Source organism: Coturnix japonica, chromosome 4 (genome assembly GCF_001577835.2).
Source record: "Coturnix japonica isolate 7356 chromosome 4, Coturnix japonica 2.1, whole genome shotgun sequence".
NCBI lineage: Eukaryota > Metazoa > Chordata > Aves > Galliformes > Phasianidae > Coturnix > Coturnix japonica.
Genome location: NC_029519.1, coordinates 4,149,865 through 4,177,712, shown reverse-complemented (window position 1 = coordinate 4,177,712; position 27,848 = coordinate 4,149,865). Strand labels below are relative to the sequence as shown.

At 42.6% G+C, this 27,848-nt stretch overlaps 2 protein-coding genes across 5 annotated transcripts in view; one reads left to right on the top strand and one right to left on the bottom strand.

The window, feature by feature from the left end:
- Nucleotides 1–27,848, top strand: part of MAP7D3 (MAP7 domain containing 3) — an 88,872-nt gene that overhangs the window by 16,436 nt on the left and 44,588 nt on the right. The window contains exon 2 of the mRNA XM_015860287.2: nucleotides 5,901–6,038. Within this exon, the coding sequence (XP_015715773.1) occupies nucleotides 6,035–6,038 (4 nt within the window). The 5' untranslated portion in view covers nucleotides 5,901–6,034. The remainder of the gene's footprint in view (nucleotides 1–5,900; nucleotides 6,039–27,848) is intronic.
- On the bottom strand, nucleotides 11–26,767 carry ADGRG4 (adhesion G protein-coupled receptor G4). 4 transcript variants are annotated; one of them, XM_032444178.1, is made up of 24 exons: nucleotides 25,663–26,767; nucleotides 24,923–25,198; nucleotides 22,235–22,852; nucleotides 18,583–18,666; nucleotides 18,072–18,166; nucleotides 17,694–17,746; nucleotides 16,568–16,607; nucleotides 16,028–16,053; nucleotides 14,761–14,909; nucleotides 13,894–14,026; nucleotides 12,878–12,996; nucleotides 11,782–11,992; nucleotides 10,062–10,227; nucleotides 9,825–9,974; nucleotides 8,857–8,979; nucleotides 6,940–6,985; nucleotides 6,020–6,123; nucleotides 4,564–4,685; nucleotides 4,046–4,314; nucleotides 3,177–3,270; nucleotides 2,017–2,306; nucleotides 1,355–1,456; nucleotides 866–1,024; nucleotides 11–216 (listed from the first exon to the last, which is right to left on the bottom strand). In XM_032444178.1, exons 2-24 carry the CDS (start codon nucleotides 25,011–25,013, stop codon nucleotides 89–91), a joined length of 3,372 nt encoding a protein of 1,123 aa, XP_032300069.1. In that variant the 5' UTR covers nucleotides 25,014–25,198; nucleotides 25,663–26,767; the 3' UTR covers nucleotides 11–88. The 4 variants fall into 4 exon arrangements, with proteins under 4 accessions (XP_032300069.1, XP_015715771.1, XP_015715770.1 ...); XM_015860285.2 differs by having other exon boundaries at nucleotides 16,028–16,050; XM_015860284.2 differs by having other exon boundaries at nucleotides 18,583–18,663.

Here is a 27,848-nt window from a genome sequence, read left to right as displayed (position 1 = left end):
TAGGGAGTGATTATTTAAATCAGTGTTTATTTCTGTGTGCCAAAAAAGACAACCACCATCAGATAACCAGAAGAAAACAAATTCAACGTCAATGAAAAAATCTTGCTTTCTGTGCATAGCGCAGCTCTGCATCCATGGGTGACATTCTTTGTGAATAAGGACGCTTGGCTTCATCATCTTCTGGAGTTATAGCACTTGGGTTGTAATGAACTTCAGCTAGAGAAAACAATGGGGGGAATTTTTCAGTGATGGTTATTTGGTTTCACTTATTTAGAAAGACACCTGACTGTGCACAACTGAATGAACATGCCTATGCTTTAATTCTGGGGAGTTAACAGAAATCAGCACGTATCTAAAACCAGCTGGGAATGTTTGGCGCTTAGAGCAGAAGTCCTAAGAAGGAACATTGCTTTCAGAATTTGACCCTGCAACAATTTCTCCATCTTGGAATGCAAAATCTTCTGCTGGGATCTTTCTGGACTAAACAGGTTCACAGCAGGTCCTGCAATCCCCAGTGTCTTCTCTCTTCCGAGAATGCAAGAGACAGAATATACTACAGTAACTCCCTAACTGGAAACAGGTGTTATGGGAACAATAGCCAGCTGGCATAGAGTAGAGCCTATCTTAGGTGCCTCAGTTGGAAGCTAAGCTGAGAGTTCCCCTCCTTCTGGAGAAAAGCCATACCAGGATCTTAAGGGCTTTCTGACTTTCCTTCCATATAGAAAAAGGCATCTGTAACACAGTCACTGACCTCAAATTGAAGTCTGGTGTAGACAAAGCAGTCAAAGCATTCCCAATAATTTCCATTGGTTGGGATTTGACAGTGACCCTACAGAACCTATTGCATCTTAGTCTGTTTTCTTACCAATCCTAAAATTTCTATCCAGAGAAGTCCCAGGGAAGGTATCCGAACTGAAAGTTGAGCTTGTCCCATTAGAATTTGGATTCCACAAAGCTGGGGAAGGGGATCTGTGGTTTAGAGGTCTTGGTGTAGATGTAGGAGTCGTACCTGACCCATTCCACCCTGAAAACAGATTAGAAAGCACAGGAATAAAATTCTGTACAGGAAATTCTTCATGGTGTGTTACATCTCAAACTGCCAGAGAGGAGAAAGTTCAGGGCCTGCATCTTGTACCTTCCTTGTACAGAATTAGTGGGCAAGCTGAAATCTCTTTCAGAAATCTACATTTTTAACTGCGTACTGACACATCATGATCCCATCATATAAGCAGTTCATGGAAGAGTATCCAATGCAATGCAGAAGTAGAAGGAAACTATTGAAGAGAATCCCATGCTCCTTACTGTATGAATTTTGTGACATGAGTCAAGCTAATGAAAACCACTTAATGCTTACCAGAATAATTGTTCTGTTGAAATCTCCCACAGCAAAAGTGTATTCGGCACTGCTTCACTACATCTTCCTTCATCAGGCAGTGAAAAACAAAAATAAAGAACCCTAAAGAAGCAAGAAAATAAATCACAAGTTTGGGGCTTGATTCTCCCTTTTCTGATGTATTTATATGCCACTGAATTTCCAGCAAGTTGTGGATGGGCAGAGAGGTGGACCCTGAACCGGTAACACACTGGTCCAGAATTGCACTGAAAGACATTGGTGCATATGTAAGGTTATCAGGAAGAGCTTCCTGCAGATTTGGTATAATATATATTTGATATATTGGGTATATTTGACAATTAGTGGAGATTCTCACCAAGCATTTTTATGCCCAGGAAGGAAAGACTGTACCAGCTCCTGAAAGTATGTGCTTTTTGGGACCTACATTTCAAATGTGCGCCTTCACATACCTAATGGTAATACCTATCATTGCTATGCTGTCTAAACAGCACCGTCATTTCACTTCAGTTGAGCTTTCCTAATAAAATAACAAAGCAGTGTAACTCAAAACCTATATGAACTCTCCACTTCCCCCATGCTTTAATTATATGATGCTGTAAATGTATTTCTACTCCACAGTCCTGAACTATTGCACTTATAGCTGTACTCTGTTCAGAAATTACCTTGCAAAGTGTTAAAGATGCTGAAGAGATACAAGAAAAATATCCTCACTGCTCCCCAGGCAAAAAAGGCAAAGCTCCAAGTTAAGCCCAAGAGGAACATCAAGCTGAAAGCACTTTTGAGGTCCTGGAGAAATAAACGTTTCCAGAATCTGGATTTCATTTGTGACCTTGATTTCACTGAGTGGATTTGGAGGAGAACAGTGATGAACATGGCTGTGTTCGTCAGAAACACCAAGAAGATATAGGCCACAACAGAGACGTAAAACACCACGTTATCTTGAATCCAGCAACTGCAAGAAAGGGAAACGTGATGAGGAGTTCTGTGGGCAGGGAAGCTAAAGAAGCCTGGTCTCCAAAATAATCCTCCTGTGTGGTTCTCTGATACCCAGCAATGGCACTCCCTGACACCCATTGCTTTCCCCCAGTACTGACACTCACAGAATCTCTATTTTTTGCCTTTTTCATGGGTGTTATAGAAATGCAATGTCTTGGAATCTTCTGTCAAATTCAGATAAATCTGTTAATTGTTTCACAAATTAACAACATACACAGACAATGGTACACTACCTTAGGAAAATCAATTTAAAAATGACTTAATTAGGAGTTTGATTAACAGTTTTCCCTCTGTCATGAGTGTGTTGTCCCTCTGATATTCAAATTTTTAAGGTAATTTTCGCCAATATGTGATCAGATTGTGCTAAATAGAAAGCAGGAGAAAAAAACAACCAACAAAAATGAAGCAAAGCATTCCTTGCTATAAAATCTGTTTGAAAAGGATGAAAGAAAGCAGTATTTTCCCACTGGAGAAGAGAGAATGTGCAGGGAGCATATACCAATATCATATCAAACTGAGTTGCTGTTACGTAAAGGGAGATTATCCAAAGAGGAAAAGCAGAGCTGATACACATAGTGGCAAAAAATGTTGGGCAATAAGCTGGAAGAATCCCTGCCCAGCCTTAGGTTCAGTCCTCTAAGTGAGAGTTACTCCATGTAGTTATCTTATGGCCCAAAAGGATCCACTGAACCAGAACCACTGAAAGGAGTGAGCTGAGATAGGGAAGGAAAGACAAAAACAAGAGAGCAGTTGTTGCCTTTTGGTTATTTCTTCTGTCTTTAAGATACTCTGAAGACCATCAAAGAGCTTGGAATATTGTACTTACAAATTGCTGAATGGACTGTTCTCACTTTGTGATCCATTACCATAGGAGTCTTTATTTATAATGAGCACAATGATGGTTACAATCGCTGGTATTCCTAATGTGGGAAGCAAGAGAAGAAGAGATATTTCAATATAAAGACTAAAATAAAGAATATGGGAAGACGTAAGATAATTTCTGATGACTAATTACTGCAGACATGTACTTCTTGGGATCAAATTGTACTCCCAAAGCTCCTTCTGAAATGAGTGTAATTAAATGTGTAGCATAGCAGGATTAATCTCCTTATTTATGTAAATTACAAATGAGTAGGCATAAAATATCTGTGTTTGCAAAATGTTTGTGAATGTCCAAACATCTCCAGAAGGGATCCAATCTGGTAAAATAAAGTGAACTGATTATTACAAAAAGCAGCGTGTCAAAAGAGAAGCAGACAGCAGCATTTTGTATTAAGATCTGACAGAGACAGACATTTTCCAGCCAGCATTTGATCAGTCTTCCCTTCCATTCATTTCCCATTTGCCATATTTCTTTCAGTTCTGGCTTTTCTGTTCAGAACAACTGCTGCCAGCAGTGCCATTACATATGGCTGCCCTCAAGAGTGATTATATGCAACATTAAATCTAAGGATAGAGATGATTACATGCTGCACTATGTTCAAAAACATTCAAAAAAGGCTTTAAAACATCCTTTAATGGCTACAAAAACAATGTACACCGAACTGTTCTCTAGGTCACCACCTCTGATAACACCTTCTCTAACAACTGAGCCATGGCGTGGGCTTCTTTTTGCCTGTATGGACCACATTGCTGCTAGTTCCATCTTAGTGAAGGTAAGAAGCACAGAAGTTAAAAGGAATTTTGCTGACTTACCCCATCCAGCAATGCAGCATTTGAGGATGTACTTTGGGATGTAAATGTTGAAAACTTTGACGAGAGCCAAGTAGAGGTGGACAGACTCCATGCACATCCAGGTGAAAGCTGCCAGCAGGAAATAGTGCAGGAGTGCAGCCACGGCAATGCAAAGAGCAGGCAGGTTGTAGGAGGACAGCCAGGGGTTGATCAAGAAGATCACATTCAACATCAGCAACGCGGCACAGAGGTTCAGCAGGATTTTTGCAGGATTGTCTCTCCGCAACTTTCTAAATAGGAGTGAAAAGTAACAAGGATGTCACTGCACAGATCGTGCTGGGTCCATTCTGCAGCTGCCTAAACATGGAGCCCCATTGTGCCACGAGCTGCTGGTACATCCAGCATGAAACTAAACCCAGCATCTCACCCTGCCCCTTGTGAATCACATCAGTGAATATTACCAAACATTCTGCTAACTTCTGAACAGTTATTGTTGCAAAAGCATTAGAAAGTGATACAAGAGAAAGGATCAGACTTACTCAAGGGCTAGGTATGTCACCAATGTTATAGCCAAAAAAAGGGAAGAAGCACCACATCCTGCATAGCTTATCAGAGTTAATACTCGATCATTTGTGGCATCTATTTCTGCCCGGGACAAGTCCTAGATGCAAGATAAAGAGTCACAGTTGTTTTCCAGATGAAGAAAATTGCTTTCCACACTTTCACATTGTTAAGAAAAACAATTTCAATGTTTTATGTGTTTCTTTCTGTATAGCCCTGCAGAATATTCAGACTAGCGCAGCCAGTTCAGACATTCAGCATTTCAGACATCCAGCACTTTGTTGCGAACCTGACAGTGCTGTACTATGGAAATTCAGCAAGGATTCCAGTATCACACCAAGATTATTCAACTTGCTTTGTAGTAGAAACTCCAGTTTTAATGTTTCAGCATCAGTTGCCATGTTGGGAGCTGCACAAATCTGCTAAACATCTTAGAGTGCACATCCAAAGAGCATCGCCTTGCAAATGCCATGTGGGAGGCTGGGCCCTGCTTCTCCCAGCTGCTGCCAGGAATGAGGATGATGGAACTTTTGTTGTTTCTTAACATGTTTTCTCTGTCATTTAGCGAAACACTGAATGTCAAACTAGTCCCCTTTGGTGCACAATGGACTTAGCGATGTCAACTACTTGTATCTAATCTTGTATCTAAGTGAAAGCGCAAAAGAGATCTTAAAACAAGACAGAATTCCAATTGCTTGAATAGAAATTTCAGCAAGTTGTCTAAAACCTGGAAGAACTTCATTCCTTTACGTAGAAGACCTATTTTTGCTACCGCAGAGGTCTTTGGTGCCTCTCCTTGTGCGGGGCAATGCTGACCCCTAGGGGAGGCTGGGCATGACCTGGTGGGGAGGGACAACCTTGTCCCTCACGGGTTGAGCTCCACAGGCAACAGACAATTCTGAGTTCAATTCTTGCCCATCTCTTTGCATTTGTTGCCACCTATTCTCAGGCAGTCATCTCTGCACTCTCATTTTTTGACATATAACTTTTAGAAATGGTTTTCTGTGTATTAAAACACTGACTGACTTTTCTGCCAGGAGGTAATAGTTAATGATAGCTCCTATATTTATATTAAACTTCCCTTCCTGTTAGAGTGTGGGCAAAACTGTCGTATTATTAGTTGCCAACTGGCAGGTAATAAATTAAACACAGTATTTTGAATGCAAGAAATAGCACTTGAACATTGATTATGTGTCTTTGCAAAGAAGTTTGAACTACACCCATAAAATGAATTTGTCTTGAAGCAAGCAACATTTAGAGGACTTTATGCCACGCTAATTATTATAATTGCTTCGTTTGTTGCTACTGATTTCAGGAAAATGGCAGATATCCAATAGCTGGGATGGATGTGAATATCCCATCTCTCCCCAAAACCAGTGATGATTTTATCTGGTGCCATGGGACTCTTTTGGAGGTGATTCATGGAGTACTTACCAGCAAGACTCCAAAATGGGTAAGATGGTTACAAAAACAGATTGTGTAATTCATATCTGTATATTCCGTTTCACACCCCGTTGTATTCCAACCACCCAGTCCATCTGTGTAATATAGAAAAAGAGATTTTTAAGCAGAGTTAGTCATGCTCAGTCATTTATAGCTCTGCAGCATGCAGAATGTGTGAATACGAGCTCAAGTTAGTACAGATTGCAGGGTCATTTAGCAGCATACAAATTATATTTCACACAGGAACACATCTTACACAGTTGCCTGAGAGCCTCAAAACTTGGATGAAAGCCTTTGGTGGAAGGAAGAAATATTTAAAGTCATTTACATTCCTGCACACAGAGAAAGCAAGAAGGTATGGAAGTTTAGGCAGCGTGTAGCACTAAACAAGCCAGATCTTCCCTGAGGAGGTCATATTTATGACCCTATTTATGTGGCATGTATGGCATATTCAGAAGCTAAACTTCGAAATTAAAAAATAAATAGACAAACAAATAAATAAATGAAATCTAACATTAGTATTAAGGAGACGGTCTCTCCCATGTGGTCTGAATTAACCCAACTCGTGGTTATCTTTCTGCATCCATTTACACTCTGAGCTATATTCAAAGCCAGACCACAGCAAAGTCCCCACTGACTTCCCTGGGGCTACTATGAGAAGTCATCTGATGTTCTGTTGTGTTTCTGCTATTTTTCTTTGACTAACCATAGTCAAAAAATTCTTCTTATCCAGCATTGCATATTGCCAGACATGTGTCCCTAGAAATAATGCCAGTTACTGAGATATCAAAGCCATTGGAAAGCAGCAAAACAGAAGGAGCCAGATGCAAGGAGATGGCCTCCAAATTTCAAATGGGAGCCAAAGGCTCTGGTGACAGAGTGAGCACAGCAGCACTATATATCACACTTACCATTCTTCAGAAAGTCCCAGAAGACACAGTGCACTGCTGCATTACCCTAAAAGCAGAGAAAGAAAAAGAGGCTGTGACATTAATTCAGTACATCTGTGCATTGGCTTGCATTCTGCTTATGACTGGGATTTACAGCTATGGCACTTTGATTTAACTCCCCCCATTCTGGAATGAGGAAAGAGGGGAGCTTGTTCTCTGTTCTTATTGGCATGTTGGTGGTCCTGGGTGTCTGTAGGTTCCTGAAGATGCCTCTGTTTGGCAGCAGTAAGACTGTTGGCCACAGGAAACCATCTGGGATAGAAGTGCACTCACTCATCCATGGCACCATAGCCAGCAAAGGGTTCCCGTTACCAAGAGAAGCCCTGGAAGTCAGTGGTTTTCTCAGTTTTCCCAATTTCTGCATCATTCATTGTCTGTTTGGGCAGAAAAGCTGACAAGTTGTCCAGCTCAGATTGATCCCTATGTGTCATCTTGTTGGCTTCACGTGATATCTGAGGTGTCATACTGAATTACTGGTGAAATGCCCAAGTTCTGAATAAGATCTACCATAAAAAACCCATATTTCACATGACATCAACAAAAAAACCCAGCAAATCTCACAATAAGAAAAACTTTATTTTAGAATTTCAGTGTTCCTGTTCTCACTCTGAAACAAGGTGGAGAAGAAACCTAAGAGAAAAATAGAGTTTGTGCGTGTGCTGCAAGCAGCTTGAATGGGTATTTAATGCAGTGTTTGCTCTTGGGGATGTTCAAGTTTATTACTCATAATGCTGCAGCAAACTTTCCCAAGGCACAGATTCATTTTTCTTTATTATTAATAAAGTTTGATAAGGCACAGAGTTTACAGGAAGCACCCTAGCAGATAAGCTGTTAAAGACTTGTGATCTGCAGGCTGTCAAATATAATTAGGCAGAGAGCCAAAGCTGTAGGTTAGGATGATAAATCATTAAATATTTAATTAGGATATTTCTTAAAGGTCGAGGAAAAAATCTAAGAGGTGCCAGATGGCCTCATGGAGTAAAAATGACAGAAGAGAGAGGATATGTGGATGAAATTTCTGGTTATATGTTATTTGCTAGAACTATATGTGAAGTCCATATTGCCATAAAAGCAGTATTGTCAAGCTGTTGTTAACTGGAACCTTCATCAAATTCAGCGTATTGAATATTTTAGTTCTTCCTTTGTTTTGCAGTGTGTTTGTGTGGAAAGTGGGCCATAAACATTTGCAACACAAAGATGTAATGGATTAACCCGGTCAACAGGTCAGAGACATGCCCACTAAGCAGACACTGTAAGATTGATTTTAGCTTTGAAACATCGTTTTGAAGGAGGGTGGTGACACACTGGAACAGGTTGCCCAAGGAGGCTGTGGATGCCCCATCCCTGGAGGCATTAAAGGCCAGGCTGGATGTGGCTCTGGGCAGCCTGGGCTGCTGGTTGGCACCCTGCACATAGCAGAGGGAGTAGAAACTGGATGATCTTTGAGGTCCTTTCCAACCCAGGCTATTCTATGTTTCTATGAAGGATCACAAACCAAAGTGATTTTGATAATATCTATGCAATGTTTTTGCATTTCTTGAGATTTATCCCTCTCTGTGACTAAAGCAATTTGCAGAATTAGAAGCAACAACGGATCACTACAGTTAAAGCCAAGCTGCCTTTTTTTTTTTTTAGCAAAAATATTATTTATTGAAAGAAATTGACCAGATCAAAGCAAGGAAATTAGGAAAATGCCCCCTGCTTCTAAGTGTGGGTTTACAGTGGAAACATGAGCTTTGCTAACCTGCAGGATTGGACCGAACCACTGTCAGTCCTTTGGGTGATAGATGTTGGAGAGCTCAGTCAACAAAATGTTCCATACTTATCAGTTTATTTAAAGTATAAGCGAAATCGTCTTTATTTCAACGCATATCCTACCATATTTTTGTTGATGTGCTGAAGAGTTATATTCACAGGTTCGTTAAGGTTCTGAATCAGTGAATTTTCAACGCTGGCACTCACAACATAAGTGTTCAGCCTCTCCTTCTGTAAGCTGTCATCCTGCAGTGGGAAAATGCACACAAGCAAACAATTCCAAGTCATTCAAGTTACCAGCAATCCTGCCCCTCACTGCTTTCTCAAATTGTCTTTCTTGGAAGCTGCAATCAGCAAAACGCCATGGGATGCCTGATGTAATTTAACTGCTTGCTACTTAATCAGAACACGCTGTTAGCAGCCAGTTCAGAGACAGTCTCCACATCAGCAGAAGCAGAACAGCTTCAGCTGCATCAGCTGGATTGAGAAATCTGCATAACCATTTCTGTATATCAAAACATCCAGTGGTGTATAATTTAGCTCATTAGACTGCAGACAAACTTGTGAATGTTTCTTCTGCATGGAGTGCATTGCTCAGCACCCTGCGTGCTCCACTGTACCAAACAAAACGTCTCTTTTTAAACTACACTCTTGTCCCAGAGTGAAGAAAATGCAGCATATACCAGAACATTTCTAAATGCTGAGTATTGGTGCTGCTGTTGTTTTAATGGAGAAAGAAATCTTGAAATTATTTTCATGACGTTTGACACGTGCTATGGACACTGTTTAAGCAAGAGCTTACTGTCAGAGGAGGATGGGGAATACCCTTTAACTACAGAACAAAAGCAGAGGATTAACATCAGCTACAGAAAAGGAAGAAAACATCTGTTGTCTCCAGATACCTCTTGGAGCATTATCACTGTGGAGAAGGTTTTGATGCTTGGATGCATTTTGTCTGCACACTTCTTAATGCCCCGTCAGCCCAATGCTAAATGCACCCAGAGTAGATCACGCTGCCAGCGTTTTGGTTTCATGCACATTAAGGACAACTGAAGCGATTGCTACCACGTTCCCATAGGAATGATAGTTACCACAAAGAGCGAAGTCGTGCCAAAAAAATTAAACTGGATCTTTGAATACATCTCTGGGTCAGCTTGGTTGTCCCCTAAGAAGGTCTTCAGTGATTTTGGCAAACGCACTGAGGCCAAGGCATTTTCGAATGGGTTTTCTTGAACACTGATCTGTAGGAAAGAAACAGTGTGCTCAGAGCTGCCTTCCCCAGCACACACACACACACACCAGCAGCAGGAATAGCCTGGATTTCTCACCTTGATATCCCTTCCTTTGTCATAGGAGGTGACACCAAAGGCCACTCCTTCAAACGCGCTGGGATCCGGACGCATCACCACCAAGGCAAAGGATGTGGTTATGACTGAAGTGTTTCTTTCTGTGTGAGACAGCTTATAGCCTATCTCCTCTGTTGTCTTCAGGATCCTTTATGGACAGCAACAGCAAGAACAAAAGACACATCTCTTGAAATGCTCTCCTGACTTCATAATATGCATTCAGGAGCTGAGTATGGAGGGATGACCACCTCCTGCTCCTGCTATCACACTATTGCTTATACAAGCCAGGATGCCACTGGCCTTCTTGGCCACCTGGGCACACAGCTGGCTCATGTTCAGCCAAGCATCAACCAGCACCCCCAGATCCTTGATCCCAGGCTGGAAAAGACCTTCAAGTTTGAGCATGTTTTGGTCAGCTGAAATTCTGGCAGGTGGATGATAGTTTTCTGTGGCTGAGAGTCAGCCCACCACCAGACAGAGTTAAATGGATTGGACTAAATCAGCCCTGGAGCATCTGAGGAGCAACATGAGGTAGTTCTGGGATGACATCAGGCAAAATTAACACCCAGACAAATACTACATTTCATCTGAAAGGCAGTAACTTGTAAAGCAGACTAATCTGATTATTTGCAGTTACTTAATTATACCCTCTGGTAAAATATCAGAGCCAGAATAATTCAGTCTGCAAGGGATTTCTGGAGCTCTGTAGTCCAGCTGATTCAGAGGTCAGGCTCGTGCAGAGAAGCTCTGACTGTCTCTGAGCATGGAGGCCGGCATCTGGCCTCTTCTCTCAGTGGAGTTTTGTTTCTAAGTAGAAAGAAGAGGCTGGAATCCTTAGGAAGCAGCAAATTTGGATAGTTCAGTGCATGTGAGTATTAAAAGAGTTAGACTTCTTGTTTGGCAGCCCGTAAAGCTATTCAGCAGTATGCAAGTAAGGATAATAGTCTACTGGTAATGTGTAAGACAGCTGGCTTTGGCAGACTGAAAGAAAACTTTCCTGTGTCTTGGTCTGGTGTTTATGGTGTTACCTTCACACTGCTGGTCCCAGACACAGCAGAACCCCCATGGGATCCTTTTGGCCCCAGAGCTTCAGAGTCTGGAGTTAAATCATTGAAGTACCCAAAGTCCAGAATTACTACTGTAACCTTACAGCAGCAAAGTCAAGGCTCTTGTTGGGATATCATTCTTAGCACATGCCAGGTATCATCAGAGTACGTGATGTTCATTTGCCTAATATTCTCCTGTAAAAATATTTTCATTTTCCTTATGAACTTTACGTGCCAACTCCATCTCCATTATGGATCAGGAATTCAGGGTATATATTAGCAACTGGAACGTCATCCTTGTCCCTAAAAGCTTACATTGCATGGGAAGATAACTGTAAATAGTGGGTATTGCACTTGAAAAAAAGAAGTGTGTTTGCAAAGGCAAAGGCAGTGAGCAGCCATCACAGCCCCCACTCCACACACTGCAGCACAATAGACCTTGCAGAGAGATAACAGCCAAAAGGACCCTGATGTTGCCCAAAGCTTTCTCCCCAGCAAATTTCCTCATCTATTTTTGGCTTCTGACCCTCTCAGATTCACAAGTTTGGAAAGGCAATGAATGCAGAGTTCTCCAATACGAGCATCTGGGCAGCTGCACTCTGTGCCCCACCTGGAACCTGAGGGGAAATTCCCTTCTGTGCAGCCATGTTACTTACCTATTGGTAATTTTTCTAATGTTCTGATCCTCCATTTCTTGAAGGAAAATATAGTCCAGTATAGTCAATATAGCCTCTGCAAGTGTCACACTTAAATCTACAAACTTCACAGTATCGGAAATTTTGTTTCCAATGACTTCTAGTTCTTCTATACCCAGTGTTGCATCCGGCAAGAGATATAAAATGTGCTGTACAACATCTTGTGCATTCTCTGGGGAAAGTAAAAAAAAAAAGGGGGAGTACAGATGATTTATGTGAAGTACAGATGATTTATGTAAAGCATGGCTCCACATCTAGTGGAGCTACGAGTATGTATGTTAGAACAAGAGATTAGACTGTGCCTCTCCTCTCTTTCTGTGTGGACATAATGCTTCTGATCTATTGTGAAGTTACGGCCCCAAAAGAAGTCAATAAGCCCTCAACATGCCGACAAAACTGGCAAAAACTTCAAAGCAAAATCTGGGTATTTCAGGTTGTATTTTAAAGGAGGAAAACAATGTGGTTTTCATAAGAATATAATCACCTGCTTTGGGCTTACAAAGATTATCTGTAAATACTGTTTAACTTTGATCACTTGTGAGTTCAAAATTAAACAAGCCTCTCCCTCTGCCCAAATGCTGCTTAATTGGCATAGCAGAAAAGCAAATTATGAATGATGTAGTTTGAAAGTTTGGTATTTGCCATTCATCATCTCATCGTTCTGCTATAATTTTTTAATAGTACCTGAGCTCTACTACTTGTGAGTCAGAGAGACTGAATGTAACTGCAGATATGTTTCAGTGAGATCTACAGAACACGAACTCCTTTTACTTGGTGATAAGAGTGTAGGCTATCAAAATCCATCACATTGTTCTCTAGTTACTTAGTTCTACATCTAAGAGTTGGATTTGAGGCAATACTTTCAAGCAGTAGCTAGAGAATTTGAAGCAATCACAAAATCCATCTACATTAAAAATATTTTAAGATGACCAAATGAGTGGGGTGCACATAATACAGTGCTACAGCTGCAGTTTTTCTGCTGTCCAACACATGCATTACTTAAGTATAACCAATTTTACTTCCATTCACTGTATCATGGAAGTATCCAGTGGCTTACCTTCTGTTATGATGATGTTATGAAGATCCAGGATATTACTTGGAAGTTCTTCTAGTAATTTACATTCAGTCATGTTTGGTTTGCTCCAGAAAGATTGCTCAAGATCGATATTAATTGCACTGAAAAATGAGACGTTATATTTTAAGTTACACGAAAAATATGCATTAATTGATATTCCCCATATTTCCAATTTAAGTAACTAAAATCATAGAATCATTAAGGTTGAAAAGACCAATAGGGTCATTTAGTCTATCCATCTACCAAGGTTGATACTGGGATAGTAGGTTATCAGGTTGATTATTAGGAAGCGTTTCTTATGAGAAGGAGAGGTGATACACTGGCACAGGCTGCCCAGGGTGTGGTGGGGTCACTGTTCCTGGAGGTGTTTAAGGGCAGGGTGGATGTAGTACAGAGAGACATGGAATAGTGGGTAATATTGGTGGTAGGGGGATGGTTGGACTAGATAACTCTTATAGGTCTTTTCCAACCTTTATGATTCTATGATCACTCTACCATATCACTCAGTGTGTCATGTCCTTTTCTTGAACACATCCAGGGATGGTGACTCCACCACTTCCCTGGGCAGCCTGTTCCAATACTTCACCAATTAGCCCAATTTTGAAAATTCATTGCAAGTCAGACCCGACTTAGCACTCATTGAGCACAGTGGGAACAGTCCAAAAGCCACTCCTGGAAGGAGTGACATTCTGCCAGTGGTGGGCACAGTGCCATGAGTGGATGGCACAAATGCTACAGTGCATCTGCTTCCCCTCCCCGCTCGAGCAGACAGTCAGCTTCTTGCTAGGCTGGCTTGCACTTGCTGCAGGTGATGGGAATTACACAGCACTCCCTTTTTCTGCAGTCTATACTCAGCGAGCCATGTATGCTGCCCATCCTTCCTGGCATGGCACTGTTGTGCACCACTGCAGACATCTATTTAGACTCTATCACACAAAGCTTTGTGCTTCCTCCTGTTTGTCATTCAAGAACCAAAATGAGATGTTCTGGTCACTCACCACCTCCTCCAAGCAGATTGCAGAGGGTTTTTACTGCAGCTGACCTCTGCTATGGCAGCTGGACTTGTTTGAGGCCAGGAATAGCTGCCCTTGTATTTGGTCTGTGAAACAGCTTCTGGGCAATCCAGTAGTGCTGAGTACAAAAGACATAAAAGATCTTTAAAAAGATTTAATAGTCAGAAGGCAGACTTCCCCAACACAGCTGTTCAGCCCTCGACTTCCGCTTCTGCTGGCACCGGGCTACTGCTTTTATACCTTTTGTGAGCTGTATGGGAGTATTTTGCAAGCTCACTGGCCATAAGAAAGCATTTTCCCAAAGTATTTTGGCTGTTCTGAAACCTTTTTCTCCTTTTGTTTGACAAGGTCAGTTCTCAGGTAAAGTGTCAGCTTCACAGCATCATGAATCATAATTCAACAGCAATACCTCCTGCAGGCTTCTCTCATCTATCTGAAGCTGCTTTCACACTGCCCCCCTTTGTCCCATCGATGACTTTTTATCCAAGCTTGAGGTTTTGTACTTAACCTTTGAAGTCTTTGATACAAAATGTGTTTTTGAATTTCAGGTACAGTCTGTTATCTCTTATCTCTGGCTTACTTCTGTCTTTTAAGGAATGATAAAGGTTGTTACCAAACCAAAAAGATTACTTGCAATTTGCTACTCAACCCAATCAGCACCAGCACTAAGAGTATGTTTGTGGTGGGTTTGGTTTCATTGCAAAGGTGCCTCTGCATTGCGTTCTATGGTTTGTGCATCAAACAGGATCTTACAGGGATACTTGTAGGGATGTTTCCTAGTCCTAACCTCTCCACAGAGTTTCAGTTTGATTAAAAACCTGCAGTTGAAATGAGGTTTTAATGAAGTATCACCTATTAGTCTGACAGTCACATCTTCAGGTTCCACATGTAATGACAATGGTCCGACTTGGTAAGGGTCATTCAGCAACTGTTTTATCTTGAGACTCAGCACTTCTTGTGTTTCATGTGATGTGACCTTCATAATGGCCTTACAAACATAGCTACAGAGACAACATACGTTATCAGTACTATGATATTAAGAACATTTCATTGTTACGATGTTACTGTCTGCAAAAATAGAGAGTAACACCAAAAATTGTATTGAATTGAATAATTCTTGTATGCATTTTATTCAATATAAGTGTGATCATACAGCAAATGTCACCAAATACCACTTTTTATCTCCACAAGCCCTTATCACTTGAAATGCATTGTGAAGTATAAATTACTGGGAATGTGAGTACAAGAACCTATTTATAGTTTCATGGAATTGCCTCAAAAGGTTTCCTAATCATGTTATCTTAGCAAAGGAAAATCTCTGTGAAAGTAAGCATTCTTCAACTATGATTTAAAGTCCAGAGTGAGTTAGTCATAAAACAATGAGGTCCTTCAGTACTCTGTGTCCAAACAGAGGCAGCAGACACCAAGGCTCCCTGTAAAGCACAGATTTAACCAACTGCTCTCCACTGGATTCCAGTATTTTCTCTTCAAAACAACTATATGTGCTGACTTAAGGAGGTTTGGAAAGACTATGCCTTTCTTTTGAGTGGCTTCAGACACGGCAGAAAGAACAAAGAAATGGGATCTTTCAAGTGTTTCCAACTCGCTCCTGTCTCTACACAGTTGTTTCCCACTCAGCATGGCCCTTGGGGTAACCACTTACAACCCTTTGAAGCTGATGGGAACTCAGCTCCCTCTGCTCTCCTGGCCTGAAGTCAGAAGGCAATTAGGATTTCCTGCAGAAGAGGTGCAGGATTCATCCTGGCAGACCTCATCCTGGCAGACTTCTTGGGCACAGTCCAGCAATGGAGCCTGCCTCTCGCTGTTCTGGTTTTGTGAGGGGCATTGCTCACAGCCAGCAGCACAGCACAAACCTCCCAGCTTGCCATGGAAGTATGTCAAGATCCCCAGTATAGGAAGGAAACCTTGGATACTCAGATACATTTATCTCAGCTGAGCATTACTATGATTCTGATTCTACACGTGTTTTTCTGGTTTATGGAACTAAAGGCTCCCCTCTGAGATGGAGTATTAATGAGCAGGCTCATAGCAGGAAGCAGGATTTTCTTATTAAATCAGTGGGAACTAGGAGAATCCAGTTTATAACCACAAGTCTTACCTTTGTGCCACCTGCTTTGCCTTCTTCTTCAGTTCACATAGGACACAAAAAGATAAAAGCTGGTTAGAATCAGCTGGTGCAAGGGTGATTGGAACAGTAGAAAACCGAGGTGTTCATTAAAATAGAGCCTAATGGCTTAAATATTATCTGCACCTAAATATCTAGAGTAGCCTTTGTTTCAGAATGCTTCTAGGGTACATGGACACAAAGCAGAAGCTCACAGTGCATGGGCACTGACTCATGTGGAGAGCAGAGTAGATCCATATCTAGCACTGCTCGGTCACTGTGCTCACCCAAAGGCTCTTCCAAAGCAGGCTGACTGCAAGGAGTGCTGGGCATGTCCTGCCTTCATCGTATGAAGAACATTCCACTGTCAGACACAGTGACTCTCCAGCCCAATGATTTACATGGAGTTCATTATATATAGTGCTTTCCACAGAACATAGTAGGATTAGCACTTTAGACTGTGTAACTACAATATCCTCAGTGCAAAGGCAAGAAAAAGTATGTTTTTAAATCAGAAAATAACAAGTTACATACACGGGTCCTCTTGTACACACTGCTTTGTGAAGAGTTAACCCTGCAATGGAATAGAATAATTATTTGATATTAAGCAGATAGATATTATTCATCCCATTCTGCTACTGCCCAAAAAGACCTTGTGACCCCAAGCCAGACCTTGCAGCAGAGATGTCATCTGGAATTCAGCTTAGGTATACCTGCCTAAATCTCTGAGTGCTGTGGCAGTTATGCATTAAGACAGGAAGCTCTGGAGGGATCTGGTTTAAGATCTTGTTTCCTATTCTTTAAGTGTTCTACTTTTCCTCACATTTTAAAAACATTTTCTCTCTTAATTTCTTGGAGATATTTAAACAACTTCATTTCTATAGGGCAGCAAAGATTCTCAAGTAGCTCCGTCTTTAGTCTTTGTTTCATTTTTCATTTCTTCTCTTACAGTTTTCAGAATCATATTCACCTCATGTAAATAGTGCCATGTGTTACTGAATTGCTGTTGTTTGTGAAGCAGGCAGTAATTGCAGATGTCATGGAAGAAAGTAGGAAAACAAAATATGCATAAAATGATAAAACACGAAGTCTGTGTGAGTGACACCTTTATGAATTCAGCAGTTGCTTAAACATCCCTCTTAGCTGCTCACAGTTTGGATATAAATACAGCTGGATTGGTTTCAAAGGTACAAAATAGGAGTCTTGGGCAAAAGGTCTGCCTCTGCCCATGGTGGGGGTTGGAACTGGAAGATCTTTAAGGTCCCTTCCCCCACAAGACATCCTAGGATTCTGTCATTCTATGAGCAGGATCTTGGAACTGCTATACCCTTTCATTAGACAGGATAAGAACCAGAGTATAACTGCTTATACAATCTAGACAGCCCACAGAGATCTGCAGCATGGGTTTCAATTAATATGGCCAAAGATGCTTTCTCCATTTGTCAGCAGATATTTTCTTTGCATTAGTCAGGATGTACACTTATGGGTGAAGGAAGCCCAGTCAACAAAACTTGGGTGCTCCAAATGATCAGTTATATGGGTTAGGACACTGGTAGGCACTGTTGTAGTGGGGCTGGTCATCAGTGCAGTGGTATCTGGAATCTGACTGCAGTTTCTCTCAAAGGACGTAGTGTCAGGGTGACGTCATTATTCAGCTTACCTGATTTTAAAGTTTGTCACAACTAGTTCTTCACCTGCAAATATGACACTAAACTGCAAAGAAAACAGCAACATTTTTGTTAACTTCACTTATCGATGCCTGTTCTAGAACTGCTTGCAAGTTTATAATTGGCACTGAAATTCTAAATCCCAATGAAAAGGGCTAAAAATATTTGTAAAATGTCAACACTTCCCCCCTTCTTTCTGAAGTTATTTTTATCCCTTTAAAATGCGTTGGATAACATGGTTATGAAACCCTGTAATATTGTTACATGGAGACTTATTTCTGTGTTGTCCCCCTAAGTTTGCATTCTGTACCAGCTGTCTTCATCATCTGATACCTTCTAGAAATAAATGAGGAGAAAAGAGTGGCACTCACCCAGTTTTCTACCAGCTTCCTTGTGTCATAGTAATCAGGAGCTCTCTCAGTTGTGTAGAAGAGTGAAAAGTCCATGTCAATGCTATAGAAGCTGACTGCAGTATGAGAACAAAGGGAGATGCTTCCTGTAGTTGGCACAGATGGGTACCTGCACTCTGTCCTCATCCCTCCCCTTAGCCATGGCTGTGTTTCCCACTCACATTCATGGAAGCTCTGTGGGAAATCCCACCTTCCACATATCTAAGTCCAGATTACTGCACTGAACATCTAAGGGCCCAAAGTCACGGCCAAGTTATCTCAGTGTAACAAACAAAGGACAGTGGTGCACCAACTTTGCTTTATCTCATGTGCTAAGAATACATAGGAAAAGATAGGATGATCTACTGACAAACACCACCTCACTAAGCACGAACTTGTGACCAGGTCTTAAACTGTCGTGTGTACAGTGTCAGTCGGTGCCACTGATAATCAGGTCAGCATTTAAAACAGTCTGCTTTGGAAAGGCACTTACGTGCAGTGGAGACATTGGTACTGCTGCTTGGAGACAACGGCGGCAGCGTAGGTGCCGCTGTCGATGATGCCTCACTTGAACCTGCTGAAAAACAATTGAAAGGTCTGAGAATCAACACTGCACATCATTCATAGGAGAGGGACAGTCTCTCAGCAGAGGTCACTGCCACAAAGAGCTGCTGCTGCTCCACTCAGAACAGACTGCTGCAGAGTGAAGGGAAAATACGCCTCTGTGTGTTTGTTTGTTTGTTCTGTTTCTCTATTGCTTATGCTGAAGAGCAATTATCTCTCTGCTCCCTTCTTGTTGGCACAATCTGTGCCACCCTTCAGGAAAAGCCACTTGTCAAGCACAGGATCGCCTACAGTAACGAATTGGAAACAAACAGCTATGTTTACTGACTTTGATTTAAGATAACCTGGCAGAAGGATTCCCATTATAAACACCATCCGTCCTGCCTGTCCTATGCAAAGTAAAACATTCTGGGAATTCGTTCTCAGCTAATTTTCCCTGGAGTGAATCACCTTGTCAAACCAGGTGGGGCTTTTGCATTTCACATGCAATCTGCCACCTCCTCAGGCATACAGGGACAGAACGGCAGTGCTTACAGTGAATGGCAGTGAACCCAATCACCGTATAATATCACAGCTTTGGTGATGAAAGAAAAGCATGATCCCAACATTTTGCTGTAGACGTACAGATACCTTGCCGTGCTGATGATCTGTGCTTTTTCTTCACTCACGTGACTATCAGACTTGACAATTCTAGCTCTGACAGTGAGAAATAAACTTAACACATGAATATAAAGCTCAGTATCTATGAATAAGGAGCGTGCTCAGAAATAGGGAGGATAAAACCATGCTTTGTCAGCCACTGGTTTCTCTGCTGTAGTTCTATCTAAGAAGAATCACCCACGACTAAGATAATAACAAGCCCATCTCTGACCCATTTGAATCAATAGCAACACATCCATGGGCAGTAACAGGAACAGGGGCTGACACATGAATGGGCAGAAAGCAAGAAACCAGAAATATGTACTAAAGTAACAGCAAGACCCTGGAGATAAAGGAAAACCAACCTCCAGTAAAAAGCCCGAGGACCTGAAGCTGAAAATGTGTGCTTTGCCCTCCAGCACCCACACACCAGCCCCCTGTCACCACCAGAGTGCTGCCCTCAGGTTCCCCCCCTGGGGCTCATGCATTCTTCATGGCTTTAATCCCACAGCATGAGCTGCTGGTGGGAGCCTGAGTGCCTTCCTGTGATGTGAAGCTGCAGGCACGGGCTCTCCGGGCCCAGCTATGACACCATATATAGTCCCCGGTTTTGAGCTGTCAGAAACTGGGGAAGAAAGTGTGTGTTTTGTTCCAAGCTTTTGTAAGAATTCACATTAGAAAGAAATTGTGATGAGAATACAGAAGGGCCACTGCTGTGCAGACATGCCTTGCCATTGGAACAAATTACTTTTTCTTTCCTAATAGGAATATAGACATGATATTAGACTGTGATTAGCCAAGCCATAAGTCAAGCAATTTGTAAGCCTGGGGCTCAGCCTGTCCTGGTGCTGCAGCGCTGCGGGTTCTCTGCAGACAGGAGTCTGCAAGCAGCCGTGATTACAGGCTCCATTCCCTTCTTGTTTCTACAGTGCACTGTTTCAAAACCCATCGCCTCAGGGGTGATGTATGATATCACCTGGTGTCAGCCAGAGTGAATCAGAAAAATCTGCTAGGCATAAGCATACAGAAATGGCCAAATAAAATCCAAACCCATTCTAATCAGGGGTGCTGTTTCCATCTCCTGGCAAAAGAAGCATAATTACAATTTCACAGGTTCCAATTTCTTTCATTCTCTCTTTCTCATTGTCACCTGAAGAAAAAAATAATCTGTTTATTCTCCCATGTCAGGGATCATTGCCAGCAGGCAAGTGTGGGACCATCCACCTGCATCCTGCAACCTTGTTTGTGTTAACACGCATGTAATTCCCTTCACAAAATTGGGGTTAGGGGGTGACAACAGGAGGAGATCTCCAGCTAAAAAAACACTGTACCATAACATTTTTAAAGTCCTGGGTCTCAATTTGAGAATTTAATCGATGGTTTCTTTGGCATTCTGCAAACATGATTGATTTCTATTCAAAGAAGCAGCAAAAATTAGATCAACTGCTAAGCAAACTGTAATAAATGTACCGTTATATTACCAGCAGTCATTTTCATACATTGAATATTCATCCCTCTCCTGGATTATTTAAAATCAAGAAGAGAATTAGAAATCAGTGTGTGGGTGAGGTGGGGGGAGGAGGAGGTGAAGGCTGAGTCAGAGGATGGGAACACACAATTCTACTTGGTTGCCTTTAGCAAAGGCCCAGCTGAGCTGGGAAAGCAAATGATCACCATCAAGAGCTCTGAGAAAACAAAAGCAAAGGCCAAACAGTAACCTTACTCCTCTACCAAGCAAAGCAGCCTAATGGCTGGGATAATTATAGCACTCACACCATTTGGCAAACCATGGTAAGGCTGCTTCCTTATGCATTCACATGAGCAGTTCCACTCGCTTTGCCTAAACAAGCCCAAAACTAATGTGGGATTTCCAAAACCAAGCACAACTGCATAAACTGTGTACTGCTGAGTTGAACCAAACCCTACAGACCAAAGCAGTGCCCAGGTACATAAACACAAGATGCAAATCTTGCAGCTAGCAACCATCACATGGCATCAGTAATGATTTAAGTTGTGTCAGTAGCACCAAAATGGCTCTTCACCTTGACATCTTATTTCACAGCAACACTTTGGCACAAGCTATTTCTTGTACACTTTTCAGATGTTCTGATTGACATAGACTGAATACATATGGCCCCATATGGACAACAAATAGGAACTGCTGCCACTGTCTGACAGACAGGACAGAATTGGTACTTAGGGATGTGCTTTAGTGGGCAGTACTGGTGGTAGGCAGATGGTTAGACTAGATGATCTTAGAGGACTTTCCAACCTTAATGATCCTACAGTCACTCACTGCTGTCTTTACCACGCCCTGTTACTGCTATCTGGTTTATCACCAGTTTGTCCCTGTGCAACAACCAGCTCATGAACTGCAGTTAATGAAAGTAAGCACTAGATTTATAGTAGAAGCAAAGGTCTTGCGAAGATCTGACACAGGCCAGATACTCACACACATTAAACTGTATGTACATGAGAGCAATTGGTCTTGGGAAAAACTCAGATTCCAACAGCCCTTGCCCAGATGGGAGATTTCTATGCAGTAGTTCATGGCACCAAGGCGGGACTACTGCGGTGCCTTGCAGGTTAGCTCATCCTTTGTGTGATATGCTGCCCCTCATCAGTGACACGCATGAAGACATAGCTTAGAGAAGAGACAGTGCAGAAGCAGTATTTAAATACTGTGTAGTCCACACAGACACTAGGACTGGTAACACCAAACACTGCTATGAGAGCTTTTCAGTGAAGCAACATCCATGTAGGACACAGCCCCAACAGGAATCTTGTAGAGAAGTGATCACATCATCTCACTAATGGCTGGTCTCACTCTGAGGACATTAGGTAGCCCTGCTTGCCCTGAGACGTGGAGGGTTCCCCACTCTGTGTGCGTGATCCCCTGCAATGCACAAGCGCAAAGGACAGAAAATACCAGAGAGACTCACCACAGCGGAGGTGATGGCCAGCAACAGGAAGGATGTGGCTGAAGTCCCAGTACTCTTCCCTCCAGCTGACAACATTGCCCATGGAGCAGTCCAGCAGCTCCTCCTGGCGCAACACATGGTCCCACATTTGGAAGTAGTACAAGCTGCCAATGAAGCCGTTGCTCCCTGGTGCATTAGAGTTATCCTCTCCTACACGTAGATGACCCAGCACCAGGCTTCCATTAGGCTTCAGGCACTCTGTGCTGTTTATGGCTTCCCTATACAACAGATTACCATTACAGTAGACTTCCAGCAGTTGCTTCCTGGTGTCCCACAAGCAGCACACGCTATACCACGTGAAAAGGGCTAAATCAATTTCAATGTTTCGGACAGTGCCAAAAAGATGCACTCTTAACTGCCTGTTTTCTCCAGACAGCCCAAGCTCTAAGTCATTTATTTCAGTGGAGTTTTTGTTAGTGTCATAGGAAAATGCTGCCCAAGAGCTAGTGTTGGTCGTTCGGTTCAGATCAATGCACACCGTGAACTGACATAGCTGAGGGATGCTGTGGTTGACCAGAGACACGTACTTAGTACTACTTCCCAGTAAATCCAGTATTTCTCTCTGCAGAGAACGTGTTTCTGTAAAGAAAAAAATATATATATCAAGTAAAGAAGGAAAATGAGGTGTTTATTTCAAAGAAAAAAAGCTGCAATATGATCTCATCCAGTGACTTACTTGGAAGACAATAAAAACATGTAAAATTTATTCCATTTCTGGTTTTTGCTGCTTTTGAAATTAAATTCTGGGGCCACCTACATTACTAGCAAAGAGAAGATGAGTTTATTTCTGCAAAGGAAATGCTGAAGTCCTCAAGACATGCCCAATAGGAACCGATACAGAATTCAGGTCCAGAGTCCACCTAGTCCAAGATCTCTATGGGTGTTCAGTGCAAAGGTTTCAGCTCTGGGAAATGAGTTCTTTGCAGGTTTGGCTCCCAGCGGCAAATCTGACCGCTGATCTTTAGGTTAGGGTTCCTGCTAACAATATAAGTAATAAGGGATGTCTTTTTTCAGGCTTTGGAGAGTTTGTTTGGCAGCTTTTTCCTTTCCACCAGCTCCATGTGTGACCCATCAAGGTAGGGAGATTTGATCAGACTCCATTTGTAGCTCAGACTACTCCTATGCAGGATATCTGTGTTCCTAACTTGTCTCTGTGCTCACATGTATACATATGCTTCACTACTATAGGATGTACTTCCTGTAGGTAAGAACTGCTATTACACTGAGTCGTTTACTACCCTAGGGGTTGTTTTTACAGCATTTTCCTCAAATGAACTTAAGTCATTCCCAAACCTGCCCGCCTGCCATGCAAACCAGGTATTGTAAATCCCTCAAATCTAATCTGGTCAATAAATCCCAGTGACTGTTTGCACTTTTCATGAAGGTTAGGCATGTCCTAGGCTGCCAAAGTAGCTGACTCTTCTCCCCATCTCCTTCACATGTTTCAAATGGAAGGCAAGTGGGAAATGACCCACACACAGTCTAATCATCTGTAGGTGGCTGGAAGCTGTGTATTTGTATTGCTGTCCTGGTGTACCCTTGTGCTCTCAAAGTATAAGGAGGATATTTCTCCTTACACAGAATAACACTACTGTCTTTCATGTTTGTCTACTTCTAAAATCAGCTCCACTGAGTGCATCAGCATTCAGATGGAGCACACACCACATCCTGGTCTCACTTCCACCACTGCAATGCCACTAAGCCCTCTTTGTTTGCAACCACGATAATTATTTTCACCTGGAGTGGAATTCTGTAGGATTCAGAGCAGCAGTGTGTGACATCAGTGTTCATGAGCTGGGATTGCAGCTGCTCTTTGCCAGCACACCATCCCCTGCCTTGCTAGGAGAAAACCCTGGCGCATGGGCTCACAAAGCACATCACCAGTGCTGGGACCATAAGGGGTGACCCATGGCAGTGCTTCTGGGTGTGCAGAGAGATGGGGACAGCTCCTTAGTTATAGCTGAAGCGCTGAGTGGGCACAAGAAAACACAACAACCTTCAGCTGTTCTTTTCAGCAACTGCAGGGCCCCAGAGGTTGAGAAGCCAGATCCATTGGGTTTGCCCAAGAGAAGGGAATTGCTTTGTGATGTGAGATGACAGACCTGGCACCAACAACTGACTGGAGGACCATTGCTCCCCAGCTGACAAATCAGCCTATCAGGGATCAGCCCTGCCACTGTGATAGCAGACACAATAGGAGCCTCTACCCAAAGCAGAAAGTGGCAACGTTTGGCAAGCCCTAAACGTCAATCCAGCCTTTGTATTATGGAGGTTTTACTTGGAAAGCAGTCATCTGTTCTTTGACAGCATCATGTGCTGGGAGTGACCCCAGCCAACATTTCAGAGCCATGAATTATCTCTATGCCCCGTATTACTCTTGAGGAAAAGTCAAAGAAAGAAATACAAAATCCAATATAGAGCTAATTACTGGTTTTATCTATGGCAGAGTGAAAGGGCACTGAGTGTGCTCATGAAGCATAGCTGACTGCGGTTGACTCGGCAGACAGGGAAATAAAACAAAATAAAGAAGGAAAAATACCAGCTAAGAAAAGGGTTTCCTATGTATGCACAGTGTGTGTGCACCAGGACAGCACTGCTGGGCTGCAGGGTGCATTCTGCTCGTGCAGTGGTGAGTCCTTTAAGAATTACCTGCGAGGAGGAACAAACCCGCAGCAACCACCAAGATGCAGAGAGCTTTGTCTATGAGGGGCTCTCCAGGTGCACGCGTGGACCTCTTCATTCTTCAGGCATGTTCTGAAAGAGAGATGTTGGCTCTCACTCAGGTGCCTGGCTGAGACATTCAGGCTGCTTTCTGCAGGCTGCTGAGATGGCTCTTGCAGCACAGGAGTCCAGAAGTTCCCAACCTCTGTGAGCAAACTGAGTCACTGGTGCTCTATGCAGACCTTTTGGTTTCTGAAAGACGAGCTGGAAAAGACCCACAAGGATCAGCAAGTCCAACTCCTGGCTCCTCAAAGCACCACCCAAAATCAGACCATCCTCTGGGGTCACCTGGCTCAGCACCAAGCACAGCCCTTGCCTGGGGCTTCCTGCTATGAGTTACACTACGTCTGACCACTTGTGAGATGGAGATTGTTCCTTTGTGTCCAGACTTGTAAGATAACATCAGAAAACGATGTGAAAAAACAACCCAAACAAAACAAACCTGAGTTAATAACAACTTTCCGACTTTCCTTTCAAGAGTGCACTTTACAACATTAAAGTTAGGAAGCTTCACCCACTTACTGCTGCCACAGCAAGATTTACAGTAATACAAATCAACGCGCTCCCAGCTGACAGTGACCAAACTGAAGGTCCTGCACATTTCTGCTGCTTCATACTTGCTCCTAAAAAACATCACATTCTTTACAAGATGCTGCTCCAAAACTCACCTCCCCGCGTGGCACTGAAATCCAGGAAGGTTTTGCCAAGGGCTCAATGCGGCTTCTTCTTCCAGGTGCCAAAACACAGATGAGGAAGAAAATGAAGAGAAAGCCAGGTGGGAGGTTGTGATGTTTTCTGTGGGTCAGGCAACAGAAAGCAAGAGATTTCTGTTCCAAAACTGCATTTCTCAAGTGCTGGAAAACGTGCTGTGACAACAGATCTTCCTTCCCAACATTCTCCTTTATTGCTCCAGTAATGATTTGTTGACTTTTGCAATAACATTTAAGAAACAAATCATTATGCTCCAGTCTGCCGTACGTCCAGAGCAAAGTCCAGAACATGTAGCACTATAAAACACAGATCAGAACGAAGTAGCTGAAGGGCTGCCCTTGTTCCTCATTCCAAAGCAGCTGCAGCAAAGAGCATTAGCTTTTATTTTCCCACAGCAGCTGCCTGGCCCCTTCTTGTAGTGGGTAACACTGTGATGTAAAGTTAATCTGTTCCCTTTTTCCTATTGCAACTGCATTAATCAGGGATGGCTTAGTTCAAAACAATGTGATATACTGCTTGCTGCTGAGGGACACGGAGTGAGCTGGGACCAAGCAGGGAGAGGCACCAGGACCACTTCAGGTCAGAAGTGACCTGGAATGCTCTAGAAGAGGACACCTCAAGTCCTAAGCAGAAAAACACCCAGATTAAGGAGTACAGTAACACAAACAAGCAGAAAATGGCCACGAACACCAAACATGTTCAGACTCTTTGGGGCCGTTTGGCTAAAAAGGAGTTTTACTTCACTTTGGATGTGTGAAGATTTTGCTGGAAGGTTGCTATGGTGACTTTCCAGTTCTTCCAAACAGATCCCCCCAGTTATCATAGAACCGTAGAAACATGGAATCACAGAACCACAGAATTATAGGATCATTGAGTCTCAGAACCAGTGTCTGGCCTTTGGGCACTGCCCTGCATGACACCAGGCGGAACATGGGCTGTACATGACATGCTCCTCATAAACTGTGATCCTTCACATTTTATTGCAGGAGATTAGATTTAGTTCACTAACTGAGGGCGGGAAGGAAAAGATTAACAATGTGTTTATCTTCTCTTTGGAAAACCTTGAGGGATGTAAATATTGGCTTTAGCACCAAAAGGATATATATTTTTTTCATTGCTTTTTCATTTCAGAGCTCCAAGGAAAGCTTTTTGACTGTGATTTATTGAATCCTGTAGGAGACACAGCAGGAATCAGGGTTAGACCTCCCTGAATTTGTAGGCATTTAAGTAGGACTGTATGAACACGACCAAACTTTGGGAGTTATTTGGGCTGATTTTCGAACTTCCTACCATCAGGATTCTGCCAAAATACCCCAAGCAGGTATTTCTAGAAGGGAAAACTCGAGTTTTCAAAGTTTGAGAGATATGATGTAGTGGACATGGTGGTGATGGGTTGATGGTTGGACTAGATGATCTTGGTGGCCCTTTCCACCCGTAATGATTCCATGATTCTATGAAGCTCTCAGCAGCACCTAACAGATGTTCCTTGATCCATTCCCTGCTGTCAGAACTACAACACATAATCTTTTAATGCTGGGATGGAAAATGCCATGCCCACCTCTGCTCCACTCCCCAGCTTAGTGGCACTGAAGGGACCGCAGTGTGGAGGCTTACATAATTTACAATGCTAATCTCAGAACTTACTTTATTAGCACACCGTCTCTTTGTTCTCTGCACTTATGGATTACAAAAATTGCCTTGAAAGTGATCTGACGTGATTAGACTTTGGAGCAAAACAATTATGGCTTGAGTAGCTCATGCTTTAGATTCACCTTGAGGGACATTTGAAAGCGAAGGAAACCTGTGGTAGATATGAGAGGCTGTGGTGGGAGTGCAAAAGAGAAGGGACCTGAAGCATGAAACATCACATGAAATGAAATGTTCTAGAAATAACCTGTTTAAACCCATCCTGTCTCCACACCTGATCCACTCTGAAAGCAGTAACTCAGACACCCTGCTCCGCACAAGCTGATTATCCACTTAGAAATCCCCTAACCCAAACTGAATTCAAATCACCCCACAGTGCTGCAGAGCTCTGTGACTTTCTGCTTTGACTTGAGGAATACAAAGAATGGGTCCTGAGACTGAGCTCCCAGTGGGTGAGCACAGCGGATAGATGACAAACAGCACTACAGTGTAATGG

What these genes read in the sequence shown, in the direction of transcription:
- ADGRG4 (XM_032444178.1), bottom strand. Translation starts at nt 25,013, where the DNA reads ATGAAGAGGTCCACGCGTGCACCTGGAGAGCCCCTCATAGACAAAGCT. An exon ending in AGCACATCAACAAAAATATG is followed by an intron (nt 6,986 to 8,856) that starts GTAGGATATGCG and finishes CTCTGCTTTTAG; the next exon opens with GGTAATGCAGCAGTGCACTG. An exon ending in CTGGGACTTTCTGAAGAATG is followed by an intron (nt 6,124 to 6,939) that starts GTAAGTGTGATA and finishes TATATTACACAG; the next exon opens with ATGGACTGGGTGGTTGGAAT.